Source organism: Argentina silus, assembly GCF_951799395.1.
Source record: "Argentina silus genome assembly, chromosome: 8".
Taxonomy (NCBI): domain Eukaryota; kingdom Metazoa; phylum Chordata; class Actinopteri; order Argentiniformes; family Argentinidae; genus Argentina; species Argentina silus.
Window position 1 is genome coordinate 18,876,115 of NC_139662.1, and position 12,851 is coordinate 18,888,965.

The window sequence follows — 12,851 nt, forward strand, 5'->3', positions numbered from 1 at the left end:
ACCCAATGCTGTGCAGAAGAGGGAGAAGGTGAAGAAGCCTGACGGAGCCCCACCTACCCCCAGCACTGACCATGTGGCGCCCCCTGGGGACCGTGGCAGGTGAGATAACATTGTACCATGACAAGATGTGTTTAGGTTGCTGCTTTAGAGAAGAATTCACCAAGTCTCACTGTAGAGAAAAAACACTTCACCAGCTCACAAGTTATGTGTCTTTGTGTAAGCTGTTAAGCCTAGCAAAAATAACTCATATCACTGCAAAAACAATATCCCATACCCTCTACAACATACACAAATGGATGAAGACTAAATATTTTCTCAGGAAAACAAACATCTTTTGTGTATGAGTGTGTATGAGCTGTGTCATTGTACATAGCATCAAAACTAATAGGTACCATATCGTATGAATTACCCCTAGCATTGAGCACGTTGCTCCCACTGGTGATCATGCAGGCGAGAGGACTTACACTTCTAACACTCTCACAAAGTGTTAGCAGTGTAAGTCTGTGGTTCAGAGCCAATGATGTCCATGATAGGTCTGATATGGTTTAATTGGGTGACTGGTCCAACTTAAATGTTTTAGTCTTAAATGCCAGGTTTCATCAATATTTACCTTTTTAGCTACATTTGTTTTGTACACTCACGTTATTATAACCTTCATCTTGGAATTTATTTCAGTGACGGTTTACAATTACAATGACCTGCTCTAACTCTCCCCTGTGTTTTCTCCCACCTTCCAGTGTGAGCAGCTATGAAAAGAACCAGGCCTACTCGACCGAGTGGTCAGATGACGAGCAGCCTGCAGCCTACTCCAGCAATGAGAATGGCGGAGGGAACTCATTCGAGGAAGATTCTAGCAGTGCGACCCCGAAAGCCGCCGCTGCGTCTGGCGTTCGCGTGCGCGCGCTCTACGACTATGACGGACAGGAACAAGATGAGCTCACCTTCAAAGCAGGTCAGCTTCGACAACACTTGACCGTCTCGCTCTGTCTAATGTTGTCCTGCTCTTGTTCACATGTGTTACACTGTAACGTACTAAAGATAGAGAGACTGACCTGATCTGCACTCACTGCCGTTAGTACGGCATGGTGCATCATGGGCAAGGGGTGGGGCTGATGAGGTCATAATGAAGGGGTGGGCCACAGATGGCCGTGGTGACAGGAAGTGACACACTGTCTTCACGCATCCGATTCGGAAGCCCCTCCATCCTCCTGAGGAAGATGGTAGTGGTTAGTCGATAATGGCCACATCCAACCCCAATTACAGGCACCTGCTATCCATTACCACTGGCTCTCTCTCAGAGGGCGTTCTGACCGTTGGTAGAAGTAAACCCCTCAGTGAAATGGTGAAGACATGTCTCTGTCACTTTCTTTTTGTTGCACGAAAATGCTCATCTGTGTGCTGTATCATGGGGGAGGAAACCGGTGGGAGGTGGTCAAGAGAACACTTGGGGACATGTTTAGGACACTGCTGTCCAACACCTCATTGTTGGTGATGAGGGCATAACTCCAGACGAACTGTGTGTTAAGTATTGAGCGTATTTCTCTGAAGTATTGAGCGTATTTCTCTGAAGTATTGAGCGTATTGCTCTGATTGACGAAGGAGATGTGTGTCCTTCACAGGTGATGAACTGACCAAGACTGAGGATGAGGATGATCAAGGCTGGTGTAGAGGTCGCCTAGACACCGGCCGAGAGGGACTGTACCCAGCCAATTACGTTGAGCCAATCTAGTCACTCTGTCGGAGGAGGACATGCAGTTGGAGGCAGCTCGGACTGTCCCATCCAATCGCACTGCACATAGCCCGAGACTTAAGAGCAACACATCCCTCGCCCAACAGAACAGATGCGCCAAGCAGTCTTGCCTAATTAAAATCTTAGTACCGTAAGAGAAGACAATATATCAGTATATATTTATCCAGTATTTGGGGTGGGTGGACTTAAACACACACTTAAAAACAACAGAAGCAGCATTTATTCCAGTACGTACACACTCAAACATAACATCAAGCCAATGCAGGGACACATACAGTATTGCATATCTGTGTTCAATATAAACTTTATGCAGCTGATATAATATTTTTGCAGTGCATTCTCCTATAACAGTGGGAAGATAATGTAATCAACTAAACCCATTTTACCAGGATAAGCTCTACCTGCATTGTGTATATACGATGCCATTTTTGTGTAGCATTATCAATGCTGTGTGTGTTCAGTCCTCATTCTTACATTGGGAATGCTGTGTAGTGTTAAAAGTACCACAAAATGTATCCTATAGTTTGTTATTTTTATTTTCTGTGATTTGGTCCAATCCCCTTTTTCCAGTGTGTGCAGTGCTATGTGTTTTCTCCGTTTCTCAGTTGGCTTGCATAGCAGCATGCGCTATGCAACAATGCATTCCCTGAACTTCAAGGCCATATATAGGCTATAAGAAGCAACACCGGCCCTGTATACCCGTGCAGAGGACCACAGTTCACCTTTAGACACAGCATTGGAATAGCAGCACCACAAGCTTGTGATCTCATACCAGGAAATGGAGCTAGTGGATTGATTTTATTTTTTTCTTCCTGTCATCGCCACCAATCTTTTGATCATTACTCATCTCATTTCCATCCATTGCAAGGTTGCAAAATAATACATATTCTGCATTCAAGGGTCAGTAGGCAAGGTTCATTATCACTAATTTGCTTTTACTTGATCCGTCAGGATTAGATTGTTCAAATGATGTGTTAGGGGCAGATTAAGGGTGAATCTAGTTGTTTTCTTGCGGTAAAACAAAACGAGGGGTTCGGAATATTGTTAGTGCTGGGGTGCTCGTCTCCGAGCCTGGAGGACCGATGGAGCCATGTTGATTCGACCGTGCTGCAGATCCTTGTCTTAAGATTGGAGCCCCTCCAGCGGGACATGAATGTACTAACGTAGGGACCTGGGAGAAGACATGGGTTCTACTAGACATGTTGTTTTTCCCTGTCATGCAGAGCCCTTCCTAGCAAACAGCAGTCACAGTATGTGGCCCATTCCCCTGCTGAGCCAAAGAACGACCGTACATCGTCAGCTCCCCATGCAATATAACCTCACACATCGCATACATTAACACTGTAAAGAAGTTTCATTGAAGTTCAAATGCAACTGCCACCTGTCCACCCAGACTTACAGCACATTCTCCATTATGACAAAAACATCATGTGACTACAGTGTAATCTCAGAAAAGTATTTATTTCTCAGCAGTAATATGCTGTATTTTTAGGTTTTCTCCCCAATAGTATACATTACATGTTCACTCCTAGATCTTAACTGCCCTGCTTCCCTGCTTTGAATCCACTTACAGGAAATGTCATCTTACTTGCTGAGAAATCTTCAAATGTTGACCAATGCAGACATTGTTGCCAAGGGTACCTGAATCACTCATGGGATGGTCAGGTGAGAACAAAGGGCACTGCACAGGAGAGGTGACATTGACATGAGGTTCGATCTCCTCCAGTTATATTGCATATAACATTGTACCATGGCAAGATGTGTTTAGATTGGGGCTTTAGAGGAGAATTCACCAGGTTTTGGTCTCACCGTAGAGAAAACACATCACCAGCTCACAAGTTATGTGTCTTAGTGTAAGCTGTCCAGCCTAGCAAAAATAACTCATGTCATTGCAAATGTCCCATATCCTCTACACACAGGCACAGACACAGACACAGACACAGACACAGACACAGACAGACAGACAGACAGACAGACAGACAGACACACACACACACACACACACACACACACACACACACACACACACACACGCACAAACAAATGAATGGACTAGATATTTTCCGGGCAAACAAACATGTTTATCATCCAGTGTGTATGAGTTGTGTAATTGTAAAGAAAAAAAGAAAAAAAATGCAAGTGATCGAATACTAAGACAAAATGTAGTGTCATACATGTAAATGTGTTACAACAAAATAACAGCAATGGAAAACATAATAACTAATAGGTACCATATCGTATGAATTTCATTGCAATGGAATTGTCTATGTACCATATAAGGGCGTGAAGTTATCCCACGCTGTCAGATTTGTATATGATGATGTAATTTAAAGATTATATTCTATTGTAACTGTACAACTGTGTTGAGTTGAAAATGAACCTAACTACGTTGAGGCAGTAAAAAAAGTGTATATGTAAATGCTTTTTTATGTTGATTTCCTCTTCCTTATGCACACAAGGGGGCGGCGGCTTATGTCGTGAAAACCCTGTATTAGCGATCTAGAAGATGTATGTATGTTTATAGTTAGTGATGTAATTTTATCTCCTAACTGGTGTAGTGCCTGTTCATCTTAATGTAACAAAAGGTTCATTTAAATATGCATAAAGATGATTATGATCAGGATAATATTGATGATAGTAATGAAAAACCTGAATCAAAGTTGTTGTGATGGTGTCAATATTGCGATATTGGTTTGAAAGGGGAAAACAAGTTTGTTGAGAAAACAAACAAAATGTTTGTGTGTCCTTGTGTGTTTCTTGGAGTCTTAGCATAAACAGCAGCACTGATACTTGGGTGCAAGGGTGGAGGGGGTCTGTTTACCACTTTATTTTAGAAGGCATCGTCCAAGTAGATTTTACATGGGAGGTCACCTAGTCTTGCGTAGCCATACCTCGAAATTGCACTGTTCTCACGCCTCTTTTGGAGGTCTGGAGAATTTTAGATTAGCAGATCTGGCTTGAATTGAACAGGACAGAGCGATGGGAGAATGTGCTCGCAATTTCATTAGATTGGACCGGCTCAGCTTGTCATAGTTCATAGAGAGTTGTTGCCTATGCTAGTTTGCAACATTGAAGAAAATGAGGAAAAGGGTTTTTTTGGAGCTCTGCCCAAGCAAGGTATCTGATTGGTTTAACGTTCACGACAGGTTACACCCCGTGTACACACCTTCGTAACTACTTTCTGCAAAGCATCCCTCCAGGCTTTCCGAACTAGGAAACTGGTCTCAACAAGGTAAGCGGTCACAAGACTAGACGACCACTAGAGGTCAGAAGTGAACACTCCATTGCACATACAGCAGTTGCAAATTGACTCTTGTAGTTTCGTCATGCAGCCGTAGTGCTTTAAAACATATCAACAGAACAGAATAGAATATAACAAGCAAGAACAGAATGGCTACCATAGCTTTCCAGTGGAAGCTTTTCCTCAAGACCGAAACAGTAGTTCATGTACCTGGGATCCGAAACAAACAAACAAAACAAACCCTCAGCTCCTGCTTTGAGTCTCTAACCTCTTGGCTACCCTCTAACCTCAGTAGTGCATAAACTGTGACATAAATATTCTAAGTTCTAAGTGCCATTGGTTGCAGCAAGGAACATTATGTTTTTTTTCTATTGGAGTAATGTAAATGCAACTAACTAAATCAACCTTCCATGAAAATAAACAGCCGCTTACACTGGTAGTTAATAACAGTTAGAAATTAGAAATGTAAAACAACGCAATTATATGGCATTGACCTTTGAAAATATTGGACGTCACTGAAATGAAAAACTAAATAAAACACCAACATGGCAAATAAAAACAACTATCCAAAGAATATTTGAAAGTAGGCAGGAATGCAGATTCTAATAGGCAGTCTGTATATTGTTCCTAAAACAGCATTAAGAGGGTCTCTTCTGAAAGTCATTTTTTTGAAAGTCATTTTTTTGAAAGTCATTTTTTTGAAAGTCATTTTGAAAGTCATTTTTTTCGGGTCTTCATTTGTGTGGAGCTCGTAGGAAAGACTTGACAGATTGTAGAAAATATTTTTCTAGAATGGACATATATACGTGTGAATTACTATACAAGATACGCAGAGAGCTCCAGAGACCATTGCACTGACATGCCAAACACAGTCTGTTTGGCCGAGCGTCCCTCGCCCTCATCACACCCGATAACCTCCTCTGATTAGCTGGTCCTCAGCAAACTCATACAGGCTTGACGAACTGGTAGACCAATCTCTGGGACACGTCGGGCTTGCGGATGATTCCCTTCTTGTAGTACTGCCGTATGGACCGGCTCAGCTTGTCATAGTTCATAGCCGGCCGGTTCTTCCTCATGCCCCATAACCTGGCCACGTGGGCCGAGTCTTCGATTTTGAAGATTCCTGTGGATTACAAGATCAAACAAGTTGAGAGACTCTACGGTCCACCGATTTTAGAGCATCCAATAGACCAGTGGTTCCCAAACTTTTAACAGTCATGTACCCCCTGTCGGTTATTTTGTAGCCTAATTGATATTCTATTAACATTATCCCTTACATATTAGACACTGTGATAATATTATTCTGTTGGATTAGGTGGATGCATTTATTTTCGGTCCTGAGACTGCAGTCGGCTGTTCAACAGGACTGTTTGGGAAGGTAAATCACAGATCTATTTCGCGTACTCCCTAGATTGATCCACGTACCCCACTTTGACAATAGTGGCAATTGACAATAAAAAAATAAATACATTGTTGCATCTGACCATCATACGCTCAGCTCCCTAGACTACCTCCCTTACCAATCTCTCCCTCACCCTAAACAGCCCTATAGCACTCCTCTCTCCCTCACCCTAAACAGCCCTATAGCACTCCTCTCTCCCTCACCCTAAACAGCCCCTATAGCCTCTCTTGCCAATCTCTCCCTCACCCTAAACAGCCCTATAGCACTCCTCTCTCCACTCACCTTTCTCCTTGTTGAGCCAGCGGATGCTGCGCCCGTAGTGGTACGGCTTGAGCAACAGCTCCCTCAGGAACTGCCACAGGTGGATGGGATGGCCTGAGCACGAGGAGTCTGCCTCCGGCCATGGTTCCTCTGCCACTGCAACAAGCATACGAGGAGGAGAGAGTTCAGGGACCACACCGCACCTTCAATAGCAATGATTCAGCGTGAAGATGCTCTAGTCTAGTCCAGTGGAGGTAGAAATCGGAGGACAGGCTCATTGTAATACATGGAACGGAATCTGGAATGGTATCAAACACCCGTCTTCCGATTTCTACCTCCACCAACTTCCCCTGCTCTAGTTTATACCTACAGTATATAGAAACATGGTAATTACACTAGAAACATAGTGTACTTAGTTATTACTTAGTTATTTTGTAACTTCTTCCCATAGTAATAAATTCAGCTCTTAGTAATGGTTAATATAATGTTGTTAAGAGCAGTTATAGTCTGACTCCAGTCACATAATGCAGGGTGATTCAGTTGTCTGTTTTAACACAATCATATCACTGTTCTCACATCATGTTATGTGTAGCACAAGCCTGAAAAGCTGGAAACTAGAAATGAACTCACCGTGTAGCTTGTTGTCCCCTGGCATAAAGCGTTCCTTCATGCAAGCAGCTAAGAGAAAGACAACACAGACCAGAATTACTCCAAGCCTATAATACATGCCATTTAGCCTACTGCAAGGCTGAGAAAATATCTTTATTTTATAGAAGATCAAGAATGATGCTAGGTAGTGACTGAAGCTAGTATTCTTTTACATTATGGCAACATCCAATTGATTTACACATCGAACACAGCCAATACAATAAACATCAACATCTTAATAGTCGGTTCCCTAGCCAAGCTTGTCTGTGGTGTTGTCCTACCTGATCTCCAGATGTCCAGGTGAGCATACAGGACGTCTCCACACTGTAGTGAGCGCTGCCTGAAGTCCTCCTCTGTCATGTCACACAGGTCCTTCCCACTGAGCTCCAGGAAGACCTTGCCCAACTGGGGTAACCTGTACAGGTGCTCCGTCCACAGCACCCACTTCTGCACATGCCCACAGCTCCAGTCCATGGGGTCTGCAGGGGAGAAGGGGTGGGTTGGCGAGGAAATGCTTTTTCATCAACTCTCTACAAATTGCATGTATAGTACTATACACAAACAAACAAAAACATCATGCATACTTGATGAACAAATGAAAGCATGCTGGTAACTCTGATTCATGAGGAGATTGGACGCTTGCCTAATAAGCATAACAACAACAAAATCATCGATTTTTCCTGTCAATCTGGATGTGTACTGAATGTACTGTACAGTAGAGGTCTTCACTCAGGGGAGGCTGGTGGAGGTAGGAATCGAAGGACGGGCTCATTGCAATGGTATCAAACATGTGTGGTATCAAAGATCTTAACAAGACTACAACTTCAAATATTAGGCGGACAGTTTCTGAAGAAGTTGATGATGCAAATTTACCGCACAGTGTACTATGTACATAATTTCAAAACTTTTATATTTGTGTTTCCATGAGGTTGGCGAGCATGTGACATTTTGAATTGTCAACATGAGCCATTTGCACAAGGTGGGGACTAGGAGGCTATAGACACTCTCTGTCATTGATCTGAGCAGTTTCACTTAAGTTAGCATTACTGTTGCATTTAGCAGGAACCAATTGACTGGCGGTGACCTTTAACAGTGTATTTGCTTTGCTAGTGTACATTAAGTCTGTCTCATTAGGTTTCTGAGTATTTCAGTTGTGTCCACAAAAGACCTTGTTTGCATGTTCATCCTCCTGTTCAAGCCTCTGTCAATCAACAGTGTGTCTGACCTATGACATGGCATGATGTATTTACAAAAAAAAAAGTTCTAAAGTATAACAGTGCTATCTAGATTTTACTTGACTGGTTTCTCGCCTGTTAGAAATAAACAATAACTTGTGTGAAATCAAATAACCTGTGTTCAACATGGATTGATCAAGAGGGCTTTTATTTCTTACCTGGGGTAATGTTGAGCAGCTTGCAGGCGGTCTCTATGTCTTTCAGTACCTCCCCCACAACCATGCTCTGGACTTGCTCCAGACAGCGCTCCTCCACCTGGCCCTCCAGCCCAGAGGAGAGCCCCAGGCTCTGGCTGTGGATGACAGGGCACTGCTGTGGGGCCTTACAGGGAGGCTCGGTGGGGGGCTCTGCCTCCTCAGCCTTCAAGAGTAGGGAGCTGTCCTCAGTCACTAGCATATCCCAGCAGGGCAGGTATAACCCCTCCACATTGCGCTCTGGCAGTCCCAGCAGGCCGCGGGGCGGTTTGACGTCCTCCTCCTCGTCCTGCCAGGCACTCAAGGCCGTGCCATTGTGACGGTGGTCCATCAGGGGGGGCAGGTGCACTGTGCTCCCCACCTGGTCGCAGCCAGGGCTCCCCATGGCTTCCACAGCACTGGAGGGAGAGAGGAAGGCTGTCTTCAGTCACAGAGAATGGCCTTATACTGGATATACTGTAAGAAGGTTATTCTATTGTGACTCTTTAGGAAACAGTAACGAAGTTGGTATAGAGTTGTCCAAAAACTGATGTCATTAATACAACATCATGACAATGGCCGACAGATTAAAGTATTTTAGGCCATGGAGATTGATTTGAGGTTAATTGTAAGGGAGCGGACCTGCCCTCCCAGCACATAGAATAGAGGGTGGAGAAAAACGAACAAACTATTGCTGTTACTATTGCATAACACTATTGCATAACAAAGCTGTTGGCCGAAATTAGCCGAAATATTAATGTGGAGATGAATGAGTCAGAGATGTGTCATCCTGTATCTACCCTCAGGTGTGTGTTTTCAGTTGTTCTTGTCTCTAGGCTACAGGCAAAGCTTTTAAAGTGCTCAACGGTTCCCATGTGGAAGTTGTTGAGTTTGGCCAGCAGTTGGAGGGGAGAATGGCCAGAGGTCTTTAGTGAGGGACATCTTTAATTTCTCATTGTTGGATGGCTCCATACTGCATGTGACCATCTAACATTGGTTACTGAAATTACGATGAACATCAGTGTTAAATAGTCACATACAGTATGAACATCAGTGTTAAATAGTCACATACAGCATGAAGCTGTGTTGGAGCACAACAAATCCAGATATTCTTCTGCATAAAGGAAATGAGAAGTACTTATTTTTGGTATGAGTAACTGGGGGTATGGCCTATCATTTCTAGGAATAACTGCTTAGTAATCAGTAATTAGTGAGTTATTACAGGGAAGTTGAAATAATAACCTTTTACTTTATAAAGTGATGACTTTAAAAAGATTATTCTAGTCTGGAAATAATTGATGGATGCACCCACAATGTTTTACATAGTTTTATGACAGAAGCTTTGTTATTTTACAGTGTTTGTGTGTGTGTGTGTGTGTGTGTGTGTGTGTGTGTGTGTGTGTGTGTGTGTGTGTGTGTGTGTGTGTGTGCCATTACTGCACACCTGAAAGCAGTACATCCATACCATTTGAGAACAAAGCATTGGATAAAAAAAAACAGTGAGTTATCCAAGGTTTAGATAGATAACAATGGCTGAACTGATATCAGGGGCATTCAGTCGATATGAAAGAGGTTTGGTCCTTCATTACTCATTGCATTCCGCTGCACCTCACACAAAGGGAAAACTACTTTAAAACTCACACCTATTTTTTTATCTGGCTATTTCCCCTGAATTCAACATTCCCATTTTCAGTGAATGCTTTCTCGTGAGTGTGTGTGTGTGTGGGCTTCATTGTGTAATGCAGTCTAAGACAACTCTGAGCCACATTATATCATGTTATTATTCTTATAAACCTCTAATCCCAATTGAGGTACTTGTTCATTAGCATGCAGTGGTTAAACGTTCTTTCATTCCACCTGTTCAACTGGTTTAGCCCCTTGAGGCTAGATTTACCCAGCCCAATGTTTGCACCTGTCATTTGTGTGAAGGAATGAATCGAAAAACAAATCTAAACTGATGGTATTGAACATTTCAGATATCCTTTTTGACTTTTCTATTTCATTTGCCCAGCAGACAGGTGATTTCTCTTTTTATCCCTATAAAGAGGGCTAAAAACGTTTATAGTGGAAAGCTGTGCATCCTATACTGTTGCTGTTTTTCTGCTCCAACCCCCCGCCTTTCATGGGTGAGTAAACATAATTTGCTGAAAGCTCAGTGGGTGTACATTGAGTTACAGTCAATAAAGCATAGCTTATTGAAACATTTTGATGAAAAATCATTCATGGATATCGATTTGTGGTGCTGTCTCACTGCAGCACAACAGACTGTTGTGGTTTAAATGTGTTCTCTCTCTGAAAAGACAGTCCTGTTAGCCACACTACCGTTGTAGTGTTTTAAACAGAGTTTATCCCTGGCTGAAATACTACCTCACATCAAACTGGCTCTATAGTTTGTTCTCCACAAATGTCAGGTACCCACTGTTCATCACACCAGTTACAATCCCTTCCTGAGGCTTCCTTCATGTGACATCAACCAGTCACATCACTTCCTCACAACCCACCACAACACTGGTCCTACATCCAGGGGGTCTATTCAGAATGCTTTAAAACGTGGAATGAAAACACACAATACGCAAATACAATTTCTGAATAAATCCTTAGCTGTGCCAGTAAGTAGTCTTACCTGGTCAGGAGGTGTGGCAGAATGATACGGTCGGAGTTGCTACGGTACAGCAGACTGCCTCTGCTCAAGGTCTGTCAGTGGGCTGTCTTCCTCTGGTGCTGAAGCTTCTCACAGAGGTAACTTAGACGGCAGGCAGATGATCAACTTCTGGCTCCTCTGGAGGATGTTGGTCCTCGCAGGTCGGCTGTGATAGGTTGATGGTGGCCCTCAGGCGACGATGTGTCATAGGTCACAGGTCAGAGTGCTCAGGTCAGAACATTCTAAACCTGTCTGACAGTTGAGAGAAGTGCTCAGCTGGATCCCTTGGTGGACTGGGCAGAAAGGTTGCTCAAAGCAGGCCTAGATTTCCTAAGATAATGGCATATTAATGCCAGAAGAGTGTGTCTACGTCCAAGAGGGTGTGTGAGTGTGTGTGTGTGTAAGAATGTCTGCTCCACTGCGACTTCAGGTCATATTTATAAGGAGTCCCTTTAACTTAGGTAAACAATACAGATGTGAGTCTACCTTAGCTAGAGGTGTATTCAGATCTGTGACGATAACTGCATCTACCCTCCCTTCTCAAGGAGAGTGATAGTTAACTCTTTGTGGTCATCTTCTCACAGTGAAGGGACTGTTCCCTCCAGTCTTCTGGATATTTGATATAATCTCTGTGATCACTGGGTGATCTTGTGAATGAGATGACATTCCATTGAATTGTTATCATCACACATATATTTGCATCATGAACCATTATTGTCTTTGTATAGTAACCTCCCAAATTTGCATTTAGGGAATGCAAAGCGAACAAGAGATTTGTCAAATCCAAGCACTGCATTGTCATTTTAGGGAAAAGTCTAAAAACACAGTGATTTCACAAGGTGAGTTATACTGTATGGTTGCATTTACTTTTTCCTGTTCAATTGATTGAATGTGAACCTATTATGATACAGATGAGGTTGAAGCTAGACAAGAAAGAATACGTTTTGGTATATATAATCTCTAAACGTTCTCTAGAGCAATTTCCTCACCAGTCCAACTGGGAGCAGAACAATAGGCTGGAAAAACGCTTAAATTCAAGTTAAAACATTTCTACTTCCTGGTAAGGGTGCCTAATCAACAGTGGCAGGCCTACAGTTCTGTATGTGTATTGTGATGAGACAGTAGACTAGAGAGAGAGCTATGATCAGTCAGTCAGCCACACCTGGATCACTTTAGTATTGTTTTATTGGTGTCACTGTTTGCACACCTAAACTACATTAGACCACATCTCAGGCACGCCAGTGCAAACACACACCTGAAGACTTGCACTGCCCGGGCTTTTGCTTAGCTGCTAAACAACTGTTACATACAGGAGACCTGGGTTCGAAACTTGTTGATCAAATTAAGATAATGAATAGGCCTAAATGTAATAGGACCATTCCTCCACCTACAATATGGAAAATGTACCCCTTTCATATTAGGGTGTGGAGCATCATAGATCTAACTTCATGAAAGAAAATGGGACGCACTCCAGAATAGGCTGAATTTATATTTATTTGA

General features: G+C 42.9%; 2 protein-coding genes across 2 annotated transcripts in view; one reads left to right on the forward strand and one right to left on the reverse strand.

Annotated features, from left to right (window-relative positions):
- The window catches only part of pacsin1a (protein kinase C and casein kinase substrate in neurons 1a), a gene marked incomplete at both ends in the record, with an annotated part of 9,368 nt that extends 7,639 nt beyond the window's left edge, over window positions 1–1,729 (forward strand). Inside the window, 3 exons of the mRNA XM_083674418.1 lie at window positions 1–99; window positions 738–952; window positions 1,620–1,729. The exon at window positions 1–99 is cut by the window's left edge and continues 17 nt beyond it. Of these exons, the coding sequence (XP_083530544.1) occupies window positions 1–99; window positions 738–952; window positions 1,620–1,729 (424 nt within the window). The remainder of the gene's footprint in view (window positions 100–737; window positions 953–1,619) is intronic.
- A 1,524-nt stretch (window positions 1,730–3,253) lies between these two features.
- Window positions 3,254–11,694, reverse strand: LOC310808272 (SAM pointed domain-containing Ets transcription factor-like). Its single transcript, XM_083675073.1, has 6 exons — window positions 11,334–11,694; window positions 8,696–9,129; window positions 7,584–7,781; window positions 7,285–7,332; window positions 6,676–6,810; window positions 3,254–6,114 (listed from the first exon to the last, which is right to left on the reverse strand). Exons 2-6 carry the CDS (start codon window positions 9,114–9,116, stop codon window positions 5,936–5,938), a joined length of 981 nt encoding a protein of 326 aa, XP_083531199.1. The 5' UTR covers window positions 9,117–9,129; window positions 11,334–11,694; the 3' UTR covers window positions 3,254–5,935.
- Between the last annotated feature and the right edge of the window lie 1,157 nt (window positions 11,695–12,851).